This window comes from Muntiacus reevesi, chromosome 7, assembly GCF_963930625.1.
Source record: "Muntiacus reevesi chromosome 7, mMunRee1.1, whole genome shotgun sequence".
Lineage (NCBI taxonomy): Eukaryota > Metazoa > Chordata > Mammalia > Artiodactyla > Cervidae > Muntiacus > Muntiacus reevesi.
The window spans coordinates 98,260,367-98,273,294 of record NC_089255.1 but is presented as its reverse complement, the minus strand read 5'-3'; the positions used below and the strand labels follow the sequence as shown (position 1 = coordinate 98,273,294).

Genomic DNA, 12,928 nt, shown 5'->3' with positions numbered 1-12,928 from the left:
AGCATTAAGGAAACTTGTGAAACTTTAAGCTAACTCTTTCCAGATTCATTCAGCCTGAGCACTCCTCCCCACCTTCCCCCAACATCACACTTCTCAACATCTCGTAGAGTGGGACCAGAATTCAGTGGAGTACACTGGAAAATACTCATTATAAGATATCCTCATTTTGTTTATTCCAGAGTGTGTTTTTGAAGAGTTTATGTTTTTAGGCATAGTTCTAGAATTTTAGACTGGTCAAGCTCTCAGAATTCACTGGGATCAGCACTTTCACATCAGAGACGAGGGCGCTGGGACTCAGCGTGGTCAGGTGCCGCTGCTGGCTGGTCATGGGCTTGGTGGCAGAAGTGGGTGGGGCGTACAGCCTGGGGTCTTGGAGTGGCTTTGATAGTTGGTAAATATTTGTTGAATAAATGAATACATCTTCTGAATCTGTCCAGTTTTCTTCCTGCATATCTATCTACATATTAGAATTTGTGTTCATTTTCAGATTATTTGGTCAGTAGAGAGTCCTATAGCACTTTATTTTTATGGTTGACCTTCAATACAAATGATATATAGTAACAAAATTCTAAAAAAACATTGTAATATATGAGATACAGAAAACTACATGAAGCATAGCTGTACTGTTTAATAAATAGTGATCAAGTGAAGCCTTATTTAACGTTCCAGGAAATAAAGCCCTGCGGTACATCAGAAGCCCCGTGGACTGTCTCCTGTTACTTATCCCCTTAATTGTTTATTTTTTCTCTTTCTTTTTTTAGCTAATTTAACCGGACATGCAGAGAAGGTGGGGATTGAAAATTTTGAGCTCTTAAAGGTCTTAGGAACTGGAGGTAAGTCTTAAGTTAATTCTTTTTTTTTAAGAGGAAAAATAAAGCACTTGATATCCCTGTGACAAAGGATTGAAATCCCCAACACAGAAATCATTAAAATTTTAAAACAATAAGGAATCCATTAGGAGAACTGTCAGAGAATGTGAGCAGAGCGTTCATAGAAGAAATACATGGTATCGATGATCTTACTTGCAAAACAGAAATAGAGGCTGAGATGTAGAGAACAAGTGTACGGACGCCAGAGGGGGAAGAGGGCGTGGTGAGGTGCGTGGACAGGTGTGTGCCACTGGCGCTGTGTGTGGGACAGGTGACTCCTGAGGCCCTGCTGTGCCGCTGGGGGCGCCTGATGGTGCTCCGCAGTGACCTAAAGGGGAAGGGACTCCAGGAAGAGGGGACATGTGTATACGTGTGCCTGAGTCGCCTTATAGTAGAAACTAAAGTGAAAAAGAGAAGAGATGCAAAAGGCAATTGTAAAAGAATTGGTAAGGGTAAAAAAAAACAAATCTCTCTTATCCTGCTGTTGCGAGTGTACATGAATTCAGTTTTTATATAAGACATAATAATTAAAAAAAAAAAATTTATAAAGCCACTAACATTTATGGAGAGTTTGTTACTGGCCAAGTGCTCTGTGGAATGTGGTTTATACTGATTGATTTACTCAGTCCACACTCAACTTTATTGATAGCCCATGCTCATCACTTTTAAAAATGAAAAACTCAAAACTCTTCAGAAACCTAACAATATGAATTTGCTTAAATGACCATGTACCTGTATGTTCTGTTATCTGTACAATAGGATTGAAGTGATCTGTATTTACTAAAGTTTTTGAAAGCTCTCCGTAATATAGTAAATTTGAAAAAAGACTATAGAAGAAAATGTATGATATACCATTTCCATAATATAAAAATTGTGTGATTAAATATCTACATGTAAATATATAGAGAAATTTCTGATCTGTGCATTAAAATGATAAGAGTGTGGCTGTCCCTGGGTGGGAGATGTTTCTTGGTTTTTGATTTCTACTTCTTTCTGCCTTCAGGACTTTTACTGTCACTATCCTTGCTTATCTGAAGTTAGGGCCTCACGGGCATATGACTTGTGCAGGTGCAGAGATCCCGACACTAGAAGAGCCTCATGTTTGATTTCATGCTCTACTTTCACCCTTCTGAAATTCTAAATAATTTGTGAACAAGGTGCCCCACATTTTCATTTTGCACTGAACCTGCTAATTACATGGCTAGTCTTGTCAGCGTGTAAATTTATCTAATCAGAATCCCAGAAGGAGCAAATAGAGTGGGGAGAGGTAAATATCCAAAGAGAAAATAGCTGAGCATTTCCTAGGATTGATTAAATATATGAATTTGTAAATTCAGGAAACAGAAAATCTCAGACAAGTATTACTGTAAACGAATTCTTACATAGATCCCTGAGAGAAACTGATGAACACCAGAGACAGAGAAGCACCCTAAAAACTGCCAGTGAGAGAAGACTTACTTTTGGAGAAACAACGAATAGATGAACAAATGACTCTTCAGCAGCAACCACATGAACACCATAGCCGTGTGGAAGAATGTCCAAACAATCCCCAGAGAAGCAACTGTCAATTTAGAATTGGATTCCCAGCAAAGCTATTTTGCAGAAGTAAGGGCAAAATAGACATTTTCAGACTTAAGAAAGCTGAGCGTGTTTTCCACCAGTACATCCTCGCTAAAAGATACAATTTTAGGGAGAAGGAAAGTGATCTCAGGAGAGATTCTGAGATGCAAAAACTGTTGGTGAATAAACATCTAAACAGTGTTGACTGTGTAAAACCATAGTCAAAATGTCTTAATTTGTGGGGTTAACAACCAGAAAACCAAAACATTGGACAAAAATGGCACATAATTTGGGAAGTGATAGGAATTTAGTGGTCTGAGGTAGTGTTTCTCCAATTTTTACATGCACATGAATCTTGAAATGTGTAAAACACCAAATTGATTGAAAAAAGAATAGAAAGCCTGAATAGTCCTTTAATCCTTAAAGAAACTGGTCAGTGAGTAAAAATCTTCCTGCTGGGAAAACGTTTGGTACAATCTTTATTTGTTTGTTCACTTCTGTGTGACTGGGTCTTAGCTGCTCTCCAGGTGCAGCAGGCAGACTCCTCTGCAGGTGCAGTGGTGGGGGGGTGGGGGCTCCTCTCCAGGTGCAGAGGCAGGGTGGGGGGGGCTCCTCTCCAGGTGCAGCAGGCGGGCTCCTCTCCAGGTGCAGAGGCAGGGTGGGGGGGGGGGGTCCTCTCCAGGTGCAGCAGGCGGACTCCTCTCCAGGTGCAGCGGTGGGGGGGGGACTCCTCTCCAGGTGCAGCAGTGGGGGGGGGCTCCTCTCCAGGTGTAGCAGGCGGGTTCCTCTCCAGGTGTAGCAGGCGGGCTCCTCTCCAGATGCAGAGGCAGGGTGGGGGGGGCTCCTCTCCAGGTGCAGCAGGCGGGCTCCTCTCCAGGTGCAGAGGCAGGGTGGGGGGGGCTCCTCTCCAGGTGCAGCAGGCGGGCTCCTCTCCAGGTGCAGAGGCAGGGTGGGGGGGGCTCCTCTCCAGGTGCAGCAGGCGGGCTCCTCTCCAGGTGCAGAGGCAGGGTGGGGGTAGTCCTCTCCAGGTGCAGCAGTGGGGGGGCGCTCCTCTCCAGGTGTAGCAGGCAGACTCCTCTCCAGGTGCAGAGGCAGGGTGGGGGGGGTTCCTCTCCAGGTGCAGCAGGCGGGCTCCTCTCCAGGTGCAGAGGCGGGGAGGGGGGGGTCCTCTCCAGGTGCAGCAGGCGGGCTCCTCTCCAGGTGCAGAGGCAGGGTGGGGGGGGCTCCTCTCCAGGTGCAGAGACGCGGGGGGGTCCTCTCCAGGTGCAGCAGGCGGGCTCCTCTCTGGCTGCAGGCTGTTGGCCTTCTGCTGCCGAGTGCAGGCTCTGGTGCTGACACTCAGTGGTGGAGTGCACAGGCCAGGTTGCTCCGTGGCACGTGGGAATCTTCCCAGACCAGCAGTGGACCCCTGTCCCCAGCACCGCTGGCAGATCCTTAACCACTGGATTATCAAGGGAGTCACATGGTAGTTTCTAAAGTGAGTTCTGCCAAACCTTCAAGGCATAGATAATGCTGACCTTTCACAAATTTAGAGAACAGAAACAGTGGAATTATTTCTTCCGACTTATTGTATAAGGCTCGCATTACCTTGATTCCAAAAACACACACAGAGTATGAAGAAAAATTATAGGCCAGATTTCAAAACCAACTTTGGATGGATTTTCTTTCAACATATTTAGCACTTTGTCTCATTATTTACCTCAGGTTTTTGGAGCAACTGGCCGTAGACAGGTCTTTAAGATAATTCAGCAAAGGTGAGAGAAGAGTTTAGTGTAACGCTTCACTTGTGTTTCCACTTGATGCTTCTGCCTGTTACTGGGCTGTGTCAGCCATGGCTTCTGCCTTGCCTTTTTGTCAGCTGACCGTACCCTGCACTTGGGAGAAGATGGAATCACTGCTAAGTGTCATTGTAGGTATTTCTCTATTTAAAATCACAGTTTTGATGACTAAATGGAGTAGGTGGAAACTTTTATTATGATTATGATAAAATCTCAATTTTTATTCAGAAATTTTACCACTGATCTTTCAGTTTCATTGCCTTTTAAAGATAATTTTTCCCCAGAACTACTTAGGATAATAGAAAAGCCTCATCAGATGCTTTTAATGTGTCCTGTCAGGCTTTCTTTGGAAGTGGAACTGAGAACTCTTCTGATGATTTAATTTTTATGTACTTTGAACCAGAAAAAATTCTATTCATCCAGTATCTTGAAGACTTCGTGGAATATTGGAAAATGAAAGATTTACTTTTTGATCTCATATTTAAATACATTTGATATTTATGAAAAAACAAACTTTTACTCAAGAGTATTGATTTCTGTTTTCAGCTATCTTATTTCTTTTGATCTATTGCTAATCTGCTGATCAGTTTCCTAAGCTGGAAACTTGCAAAGAATACTTGATCCTTCCCTATTTTGACTTTTTTATTTATTTCTCACAAAAATCCTGTAGTTTTTCTTTCAACATGACCCTTGGATTTACCTTTTCTGTTCTCAGTGCCCTAACTTGTATTACCTCTTACATGGATTGTTGAGAAGGTTTTTTTTTTAAACTGGACTTTCTGCAAGTTCTCTCTCCCATTTTATGCATTTTATACATATCCTGTTATAAATAATATGCACCCTCATTACAATTCATCATTATTGTGCCTTCTTTTCAGTTAACTTTTAGTGCCTTCTTTTCTAGTTAATTATTCATGTCCACATTCTTTTCTTGCTTTCAGGCTTTTCAGAACTTTTAGTGCCTTCTTTTCTAGTTAATTAGTCATGTCCAAATTCTTTTCTTGCTTTCAGGCTTAGCTGTTTTCTCCTGTCTTTCTCTCCAGTTACCCTGATGTTCCGCCTACTTACAAGCCTGGTTGGTCTTTTACTCCCCTACAGTTCCGTGCCTTTCCCATCCCCTGAGGCCCCGCCTTATCCCCTCCCCAGCTTCATACTTTCTCTCTTCCCCACCTGTCCAGATCCTGCGCAGTTGCTTTCTTCTCTGACTGTGGCCCTGGAAGTCCTCGGCAGGGAGTGCGGCCCTGAGCGGTTCTCTGTGTTTCGGTTCACAGCTGCTCTTTTTCTTCTGGATTGTGGGCTCTTAAGGTCATCGTCGTATGTGTTTCCAGCCCTGTCGCTGCTCCCTCCCTGTGGTCTGTTCACTGTGTGGAGTTTAGCAGTAGTCTAATAACTAGCAGTTCAGTTCACTATCTGTCTCCAGTGTTGTTCTGGAGATTGATACTTCCAGACTCAGGAAGTATCTTTGTTTCTCTTTCAGAATTACTTTGTCTCATGATGAAATTTTGGACTGTTTGTGGGAGTAGTGATTCTGGTTTTCCTTTTTACCTTTTCTGTTGCCCTCCTTTTGACCATTTTGCTCCATCCAAGTGTAGAAGAGAGCCTTTAAATGGGCTCCCTGTGCATTGTTAGTCGTTCTGGTGTTTAATGAAGTGGCGCATGTATTCTTTTTGAATTTTCTTTATTCATCATGGTTGATGTGTATTTCAGAGATTTTTTGTCATTATGGCAAAAAAAGGATAACTTTTGTCATGTAACTATAAAGGGTGCATTTGAGTTGATTTCTAATTGTGGTGCATTCATAGCTGTGAGGTACTTGGCCATCCGTGATGACTTGGAAGACTCAGGTTTGAATCTTGAGCTAACCGTTGCCTACTTGTGTTCCTTGGGTAAATCACATGAACTCCGTGAGCCCAAGTCCCTATTGGCCAAAGTTAATGGTGCCTGTCCCACAGTGCTGTTACAACATCAGTGAGATCATCAATATGAATCGCCAATTGCTAGATAACCGCCAGTTATGATTATTTATTCAACAGGGGATTCTACTGTAAAGCTGTACCCTAAATTAGAAAAACAATTATTTAGGACTTCTTCTCAAGGACAGATTATTAGTTCTTTCTTGTAGTCACTTTGTTAGCATGTCTGGGAATAATTCCAACTAAAGTTATATTTCTGATACTAAAAATCTAACAACAAATATCTCATAAATGTTATTGGCAGCTGGATCTTACTGCCATTTCTAAAGAGCTGATTTGTGAATTGTGTCTGCATGTGCTTAGGTGCTTGGTCGTGTCCGACTCTTGGAGCCCATGGTCTATAGCTCGCCACGCTCCTCTGCTCATAGAATTTTCCAGCAAAAATACTGAAGTGGAGTGCCGTTTCCCACTCCAGGGGATCTTCTCAACCCAGGAATTGGACCCACGTTTCTTGTGTTTCCTCAAAAATAACATGCCAAATGAAGATTGTGTTTCTTTGTTTTCTTTAACTTTTCAAACATTCTAGGTTATAAACAACCTTCTATACGTTAGGTTAACAGTCTTATGCTAAAATATGCGCGTGTGTTCAGTTGCTCAGTCATGTCTGACTCCTTGCGACCCCATCAGCTGTAGCCAACCAGGCTCCTCTGTCTAAGGAATTTTCCAGGCAAGAATACTGGAGTGGTTGCCAGTTCATACTCCAGGGGATCTTCCTGACCCAGGGATTGAACCTGAGTCTCTTTCGTCTCCTTGATTGGCAAGCAGATTCTTTGCCACTGTACTACCTGGGAAGCCCCAAAATATGCATAAAATATGCATAAAATGAGTAATAAAACATCTAGATTGCCTGACACATAGTAAATGCTATATAAACTATATATGTATCTCAAAGGGGCAGAAGCCTAGATTCTAAAAGAGCTAGTATAGTGCATTATCAATGTCTCAGATTACCCTGATACATAAGTGATTGTCATCTCTTAACAAATACTTTATTGTGAAACCCAAAATATGTCCAGCAATAAATAGGGACACGTAACCGTCAAAGATCTTCAAGTTTCAGGCTGTGCCTTCCTAGTCTTTCTCTGACTACAGCCAGAGTCTTCTTTCCTAAGTGTAAGTCTGATCATGTCACTTTTATATTCAAAACCTTGCATTTCATTCCCATTGCTCTTGGGGTTCATTCACTCACATGCATTTGTTAAGAAACAGGTACTGTTTTGGGTGCCGGGAAAAGAGTAGTGAGCATTTTTTAAATTGGAGTGTAATTGCTTTATAATGTCAGTTTCTGCTGTATAACAGTGAATCAGCTATATGTATACATATATCCCCTCCCTCTTAAGCCTCCCTAGTGAGCATTTTTTAAAAAAGATATATTACATACAGACTTGCAGGTTGAATAATGTGATCTTCATTTAATATTTGTTTCTGGGTTTGTAAGATCTTCAAATGAGCTCTGATTGAGTGTAGAGATTCAAAATGCCTTACCTCCAGTAATACCTAATGAGCAGCAACCACTTCTGTCTTCCTCAGTCCCTGGTGCCCTCGTAAGAAGGTTGCTTTCTTCTTTGCTGGAGGGGAGGGGAGGGCTGGTCATGTGATCAGCAGGTCCTGGGAACTGTCTGGTGGAGAGACGGCTGGGTTGCTTAGCGCAGCCTCCAGTGCGTCCTCAGGATGTTCACGCTGATGGTTCTTTGCTCTTCGGTGTCAGACTCTGGGCTTCCCAGGTGGCTCAGAGGTAAAGGATCTGCTTCCCAGTGCAGACGTGGCGGTCCCTGGGTGGGGAAGATCCCCTGGAGAAGGAAATGGCAGCCCAGTCCAGTGCTCTTGCCTGGGAGATCCCATGGACAGAGGAGCCTGGCAGGCTACAGTCCTTGGTGTTGCAAAAGAGTCGGAGACGACTTAGCAACTAAAACAGCAAACAAAACTCAGACTCTCTGAAGGTCATCCCTGACAGGAGAGCCTTGTGAAATATATAGGTCCTTATAGTCTTTTACTGCAGACTTTCCAGAAACACATCTCATTTATTAAATCAGACTACGTTTCTTTTTCTTCTGGGTAATTTGCCACTAGATGGTGCTAGGAATTGCACCAGGCAGCTTGAAGACACAGCTACTTTTTGGCCATATGATGCAAGGGAAAAATACTTGATTGAGTCATGTACAGACTGTTTCAAAAATGATGACTTAGTCATTGTTTGTCATTTAATTTTCTTTAGGTGTTTGGAAAGTATTCCTATCAAATGGTATTTTTAAAAGCCTGTATTCGTTAAATTGTCAAAACCATCGTTTAAAAAAGTTTACAGTTTTGCATCTGTGTGTGCCCACTGTTCCTATGTTTCAGTGTAAGCCTGCAATGCTTAAGGAAATCTTAGAGGTTAAATACTTGTGATGTTTTATTCTAAAATCAAAAGATGATTCCACTTAAGGATGTTGGTTGACATTATCTGCCTAGAGTAAATACAGTTTGGCTCATTACTGATGCTGTCTGATCACGTCTAGAATGGAGTGCACTTGACTTCCTGCGGGAATGCTCAGAGAAGAGTGAGGGGGTGGTAGGGGCAGAGGAGGAGCCTCAGCAGCGTGTGGCCGAGGCTCGGGTCTGGGTTCAGCCTGAACATGGGAAGTTTTGGAGCAAGGGAGAGGAGGCAAGTGTTTTAAACCCAAATAGCTCATTTGTTGAGATTTCCTGTATTTTCCTTTTGATGGGTCCTTTGGTAATCACATTCCATGGGTAATCAATTCTAGTCTAGGTCTTGTAGTGGAGCATGCCTTCCTCTGCAGCTTTTTCTCCTTTCCTGATGGATCTTTGGTTTTCAAGTCATTTGGGACCAGGGATAAGAAATGCCACGTGGTTTCCGTGGGCCATCTGTAGGAGATGGGTGGAAGGTGGGCACACCACATGCACACACGCAGTTATCAGCGGGGTTAATGCCTGTGGTGCCGAGGGCTTCCTCTGAAATTGAAAAGTGCTGATCTAGCAGATATCGTGCACTCAGTCTTTAATTATTCACGCTAATCCAGTATGCATAAGTGGAATCCATAGGTAGTCATCCTGAAACTATTTTTTATTGTCAACTTTCTCACCTATTAAGTCTTTTTTTTTAAAGAAGCTAACATGAGAAAATGCATTGGTGTTGTCTCGATTTCAGCTGAGCAGCTGTTTTTGACCATATAAAGTAATTAACTAAATGAACCACATTTGACCCTGGTTAGTTTAAAAAATTAATTGGATCATGTGTAGAATGCTGGTGCTTTTGTTGTCTTCCAGGTCGTCAGTGTTATTTGTCTTCTAGGAGGATATACAGGTTTATACCTAAAACAAATAGTCTATCTCAGTCTCTTGCATAAAAAATTACTGCCTATGATTTCATGTGCTTTTACCATGTCTCATGTTTGCCTTTAGTGTCTGTTCCAGTATGCAGGCATGTTTTGGGTTTATAGCTCTTTGTATGTTAGAAGAAGAATCTATTTTAATCAGTCTATTAGTCTTAGACATTTTGTTTTTATTTTAAAAATCCTGGCGCATATATATGGAATTTAGAAAGATGGTAACGATAACCCTATATGCAAAACAGAAAAAGAGACACAGAAGTACAGAACAGACTTTTGAACTCTGTGGGAGAAGGTGAGGGTGGGATGTTTCGAAAGAACAGCATGTATATTCTCTATGGTGAAACAGACCACCAGCCCAGGTGGGATGCATGAGGCAAGTGCTCGGGCCTGGTGCACTGGGAGGACCCAGAGGAGTCGGGTGGAGAGGGAGGTGGGAGGGGGGATCGGGATGAGGAATACGTGTAACTCCATGGCTGATTCATGTCAATGTATGACAAAACCCACTGAAATGTTGTGACGTAATTAGCCTCCAACTAATAAAAAAAATTGAAAAAAAAAATCTTGGCAACAGTGACTGACTTTAAAAATGGTTGAATTTAAAAATGATTGAATTAAATGGCTCAAATTCTCTGTTTCTATTTTAAAATTATGTTGAAATACTAAGTTTTATAATTGCAGTATTAAGTTTTATATAGTTATATATGTTTTAATATTTGGAATTTAGTGTGCAAATAAGATATCTGTTCTATAAAGAAATTTAGAAATCAGTGCTTCTGTTTGATAAATATGTAAAATCAAGTGCATTTTATTTTAAATGTATCTTAAAATATACCAGTTTTCAAATAGAGATTTAGGGGCATTTTCAAAGATAGAATAAAAAAATAAGGAACCTAAAAAGAAAAGATGAAAATAGAGCAAAAGTCAGATAACAGGAAAGTGAAATAGATGATGTAAAAATCTGGACTGAGATAGTCATTGTAATTGTGTCTTAAATTTAACCCTGAGGTTACTAAGAGATAGGGAAAATTCTTTGGCCTACATAATTTGTTCTTTTTTTTTTTAAAGGAAAAGCATATAAGTTCATCTAGAACTGTAGCTTTCAAGCTTTTTGGACTGTTATGCATAGGACAAACCAGGTACATTTTGGTACGGCAGTTCAGTAGGTGTGTTTATGTATGTATATAGACACAGAGACAGTATACACAGACACACATACTTTTCCCACGAGCATTTGTGTAGTGTTTGTTATCTGCCAGGCCTTCCTTTGAATCCTTACGTTAATTTCCTTAATCCCCAGACCGCACGATGTAAGAACTGTCACAGTCCCTAATGACGAAATAGAGGCACAGCTGTGTCACGTGTTTTGCCCAGGGATACACAGTCTGAACTTCCTGGTGGCTAGACAGTAAAGAATCTGCCTGCAGTGCAGGAGACCTGAGTTCAGTCCCTGGATTGGGAAGATCCGCTGGAGAAGGGCGTGACTACCCACTCCAGTACTCTTTCCTGGAAAATTCCGTGGACAGAGGAGCCTGGCAGGCTATGGACCGTGGGGTTGTGAAGAGTCAGATGTGACTTAGCGAATCAACTTTCCCTGTCTGTCACACAGTTCTTGACAGCATGTCTAGAAATCGAAGCTGGGCAGTCTGGCATCAGAGTCTTATGTTCTTGACCATGTTCTGCACTGCCCTCTTTTTCCTCTCTCATGTGCTTAGACTGGTTTACGTTCACGTATACCTACACATGAACACCTAGCACAGTAACCTCAGAGATGCAGATGACGCCACCCTTATGGCAGAAAGTGAAGAACTAAATACCTCTTGATGAAAGTGAAAGAGGAGACTGAAAAAGTTGGCTTAAAGCTCAACATTCAGAAAACTAAGATCATAGCATCTGGTCCCATCATTTCATGGAAAATAGATGGGGAAACAATAGAAACACTGAGAGACTTCATTTTCTTGGGCTCCAAAATCACTGCAGGTGGCGACCTCCGCCTTAAAGTTAAGACGCCTGCTCCTTGGAAGAAAAGCTATGACCAACCTAGACAGCATATTAAAAAGCAGAGACATTACTTTACTGACAAATGTATGTCTAGTCAAAGCTTTGGTTTTTCCACTAGTCATGTATGCATGTGAGAGTTGGACTATAAAGAAAGCTGAGCACCGAAGAATTGATTCTTTTGAACTGTGGTGTTGGAGAAGACTCTTGAGAGTCCCTGGACTGCAAGGAGATCAAACTGGTCTATCCTAAAGGAAATCAGTCCTGAATATTTATTGGAGGGACTGATGCTGAGACTGAAGCTCTAATACTTTGGCCACCTGATTTGAAAAACTGACTCATTGGGAAAGACCCTGATGATGGGAAAGATTGAAGGCAGGAGGAGAAGGGGACGACAGAAGATGAGATGGTTGTATGTCATCACCAAGTCAATGGACCTGAGTTTGAGTAAACTCCAGGAATTGGTGATGGACAGGGAGGCCTGGCATGCTGCAGTCCATGGGGTTGCAGAGTCGGACATGACTGAGCAACTGAACTGAACTGATACCTCCACATGTTCATGAAACACTTTTTAGTATATTCAGTTCTTTTTTAGTACTTTAGTTTCAAAATGCCATTGAACCCAATAAATTGGTATCATTATCCACTAACAGGTCATAGCCCACAGTTGAAAACAACTGGTCTAGAGACACTGGAGTGGGGAAAGCAGGTGGATTGATTGTCAGTGTCTGGGACATGTCACATGTGGAAAGGTAGAAATCTTTTCTCAAGTTAAATCATATATGAGGAAGGGATGTGGCCAGGCATTGTAATCAGTTCTTGTGTAGTTGAGGCAGGTTACCAAGCAGTGGCCAGAGAGAGACGACACCATGTTAAGATCCTTCCTTTTCCACAGTGGTGGCAGCTGAGTTTCCTGAGCTAGCTTCCCTAGGGAGTGTTGTCAGGAGTCATATGGAATTCCCACAGTAAAAGGATTGGGGATTTCCCTACTGGCTCAGATGGTTAAAGAAAATGAAAGTGAAGTGAAAGTCGCTCAGTTGTGTCTGGCTCTTTGCGACTCCATGGACAGTAGTCCATAGGATTCTCCAGGCCGGAACACTGGAGTGGGTAGCCTTTCCCTTCTCCAGGGGATCTTCCCCACCCAGGGATTGAACCCAGGTCCCCAGCATCGCAGGCAGATTCTTTACCAGCTGAGCCACAGACGGTAAAGAATCTGCCTGCAATTGAGGAGACCCACGTTCTATCCTTGAGTCGGGAAGACCCCCGTGAGGAGGGCACAGCAACCCACTCCAATACTCTTGCCTGGAGAATTCCATGGAGGAGCCTGGCAGGCTACAGTCTGCAGGGTTGCAGAGAGTCAGATTTGACTGAGTGACCAACACTGCTTTCTTTCCTGAAAGTTATTTCTGCATGAAAGCCCA

General features: G+C 42.4%; 1 protein-coding gene across 2 annotated transcripts in view; it reads left to right on the top strand.

Moving 5' to 3' along the window:
* RPS6KA5 (ribosomal protein S6 kinase A5) overlaps window positions 1-12,928 on the top strand; it is a 185,730-nt gene that overhangs the window by 59,270 nt on the left and 113,532 nt on the right. The window contains exon 2 of one of the 2 annotated variants that reach the window (XM_065940931.1): window positions 762-833. The exons of the other annotated variant lie outside the window; for it this stretch is intronic. Coding sequence (XP_065797003.1) covers window positions 762-833 — 72 coding nt within the window. The remainder of the gene's footprint in view (window positions 1-761; window positions 834-12,928) is intronic. 2 annotated transcript variants of the gene reach the window in all.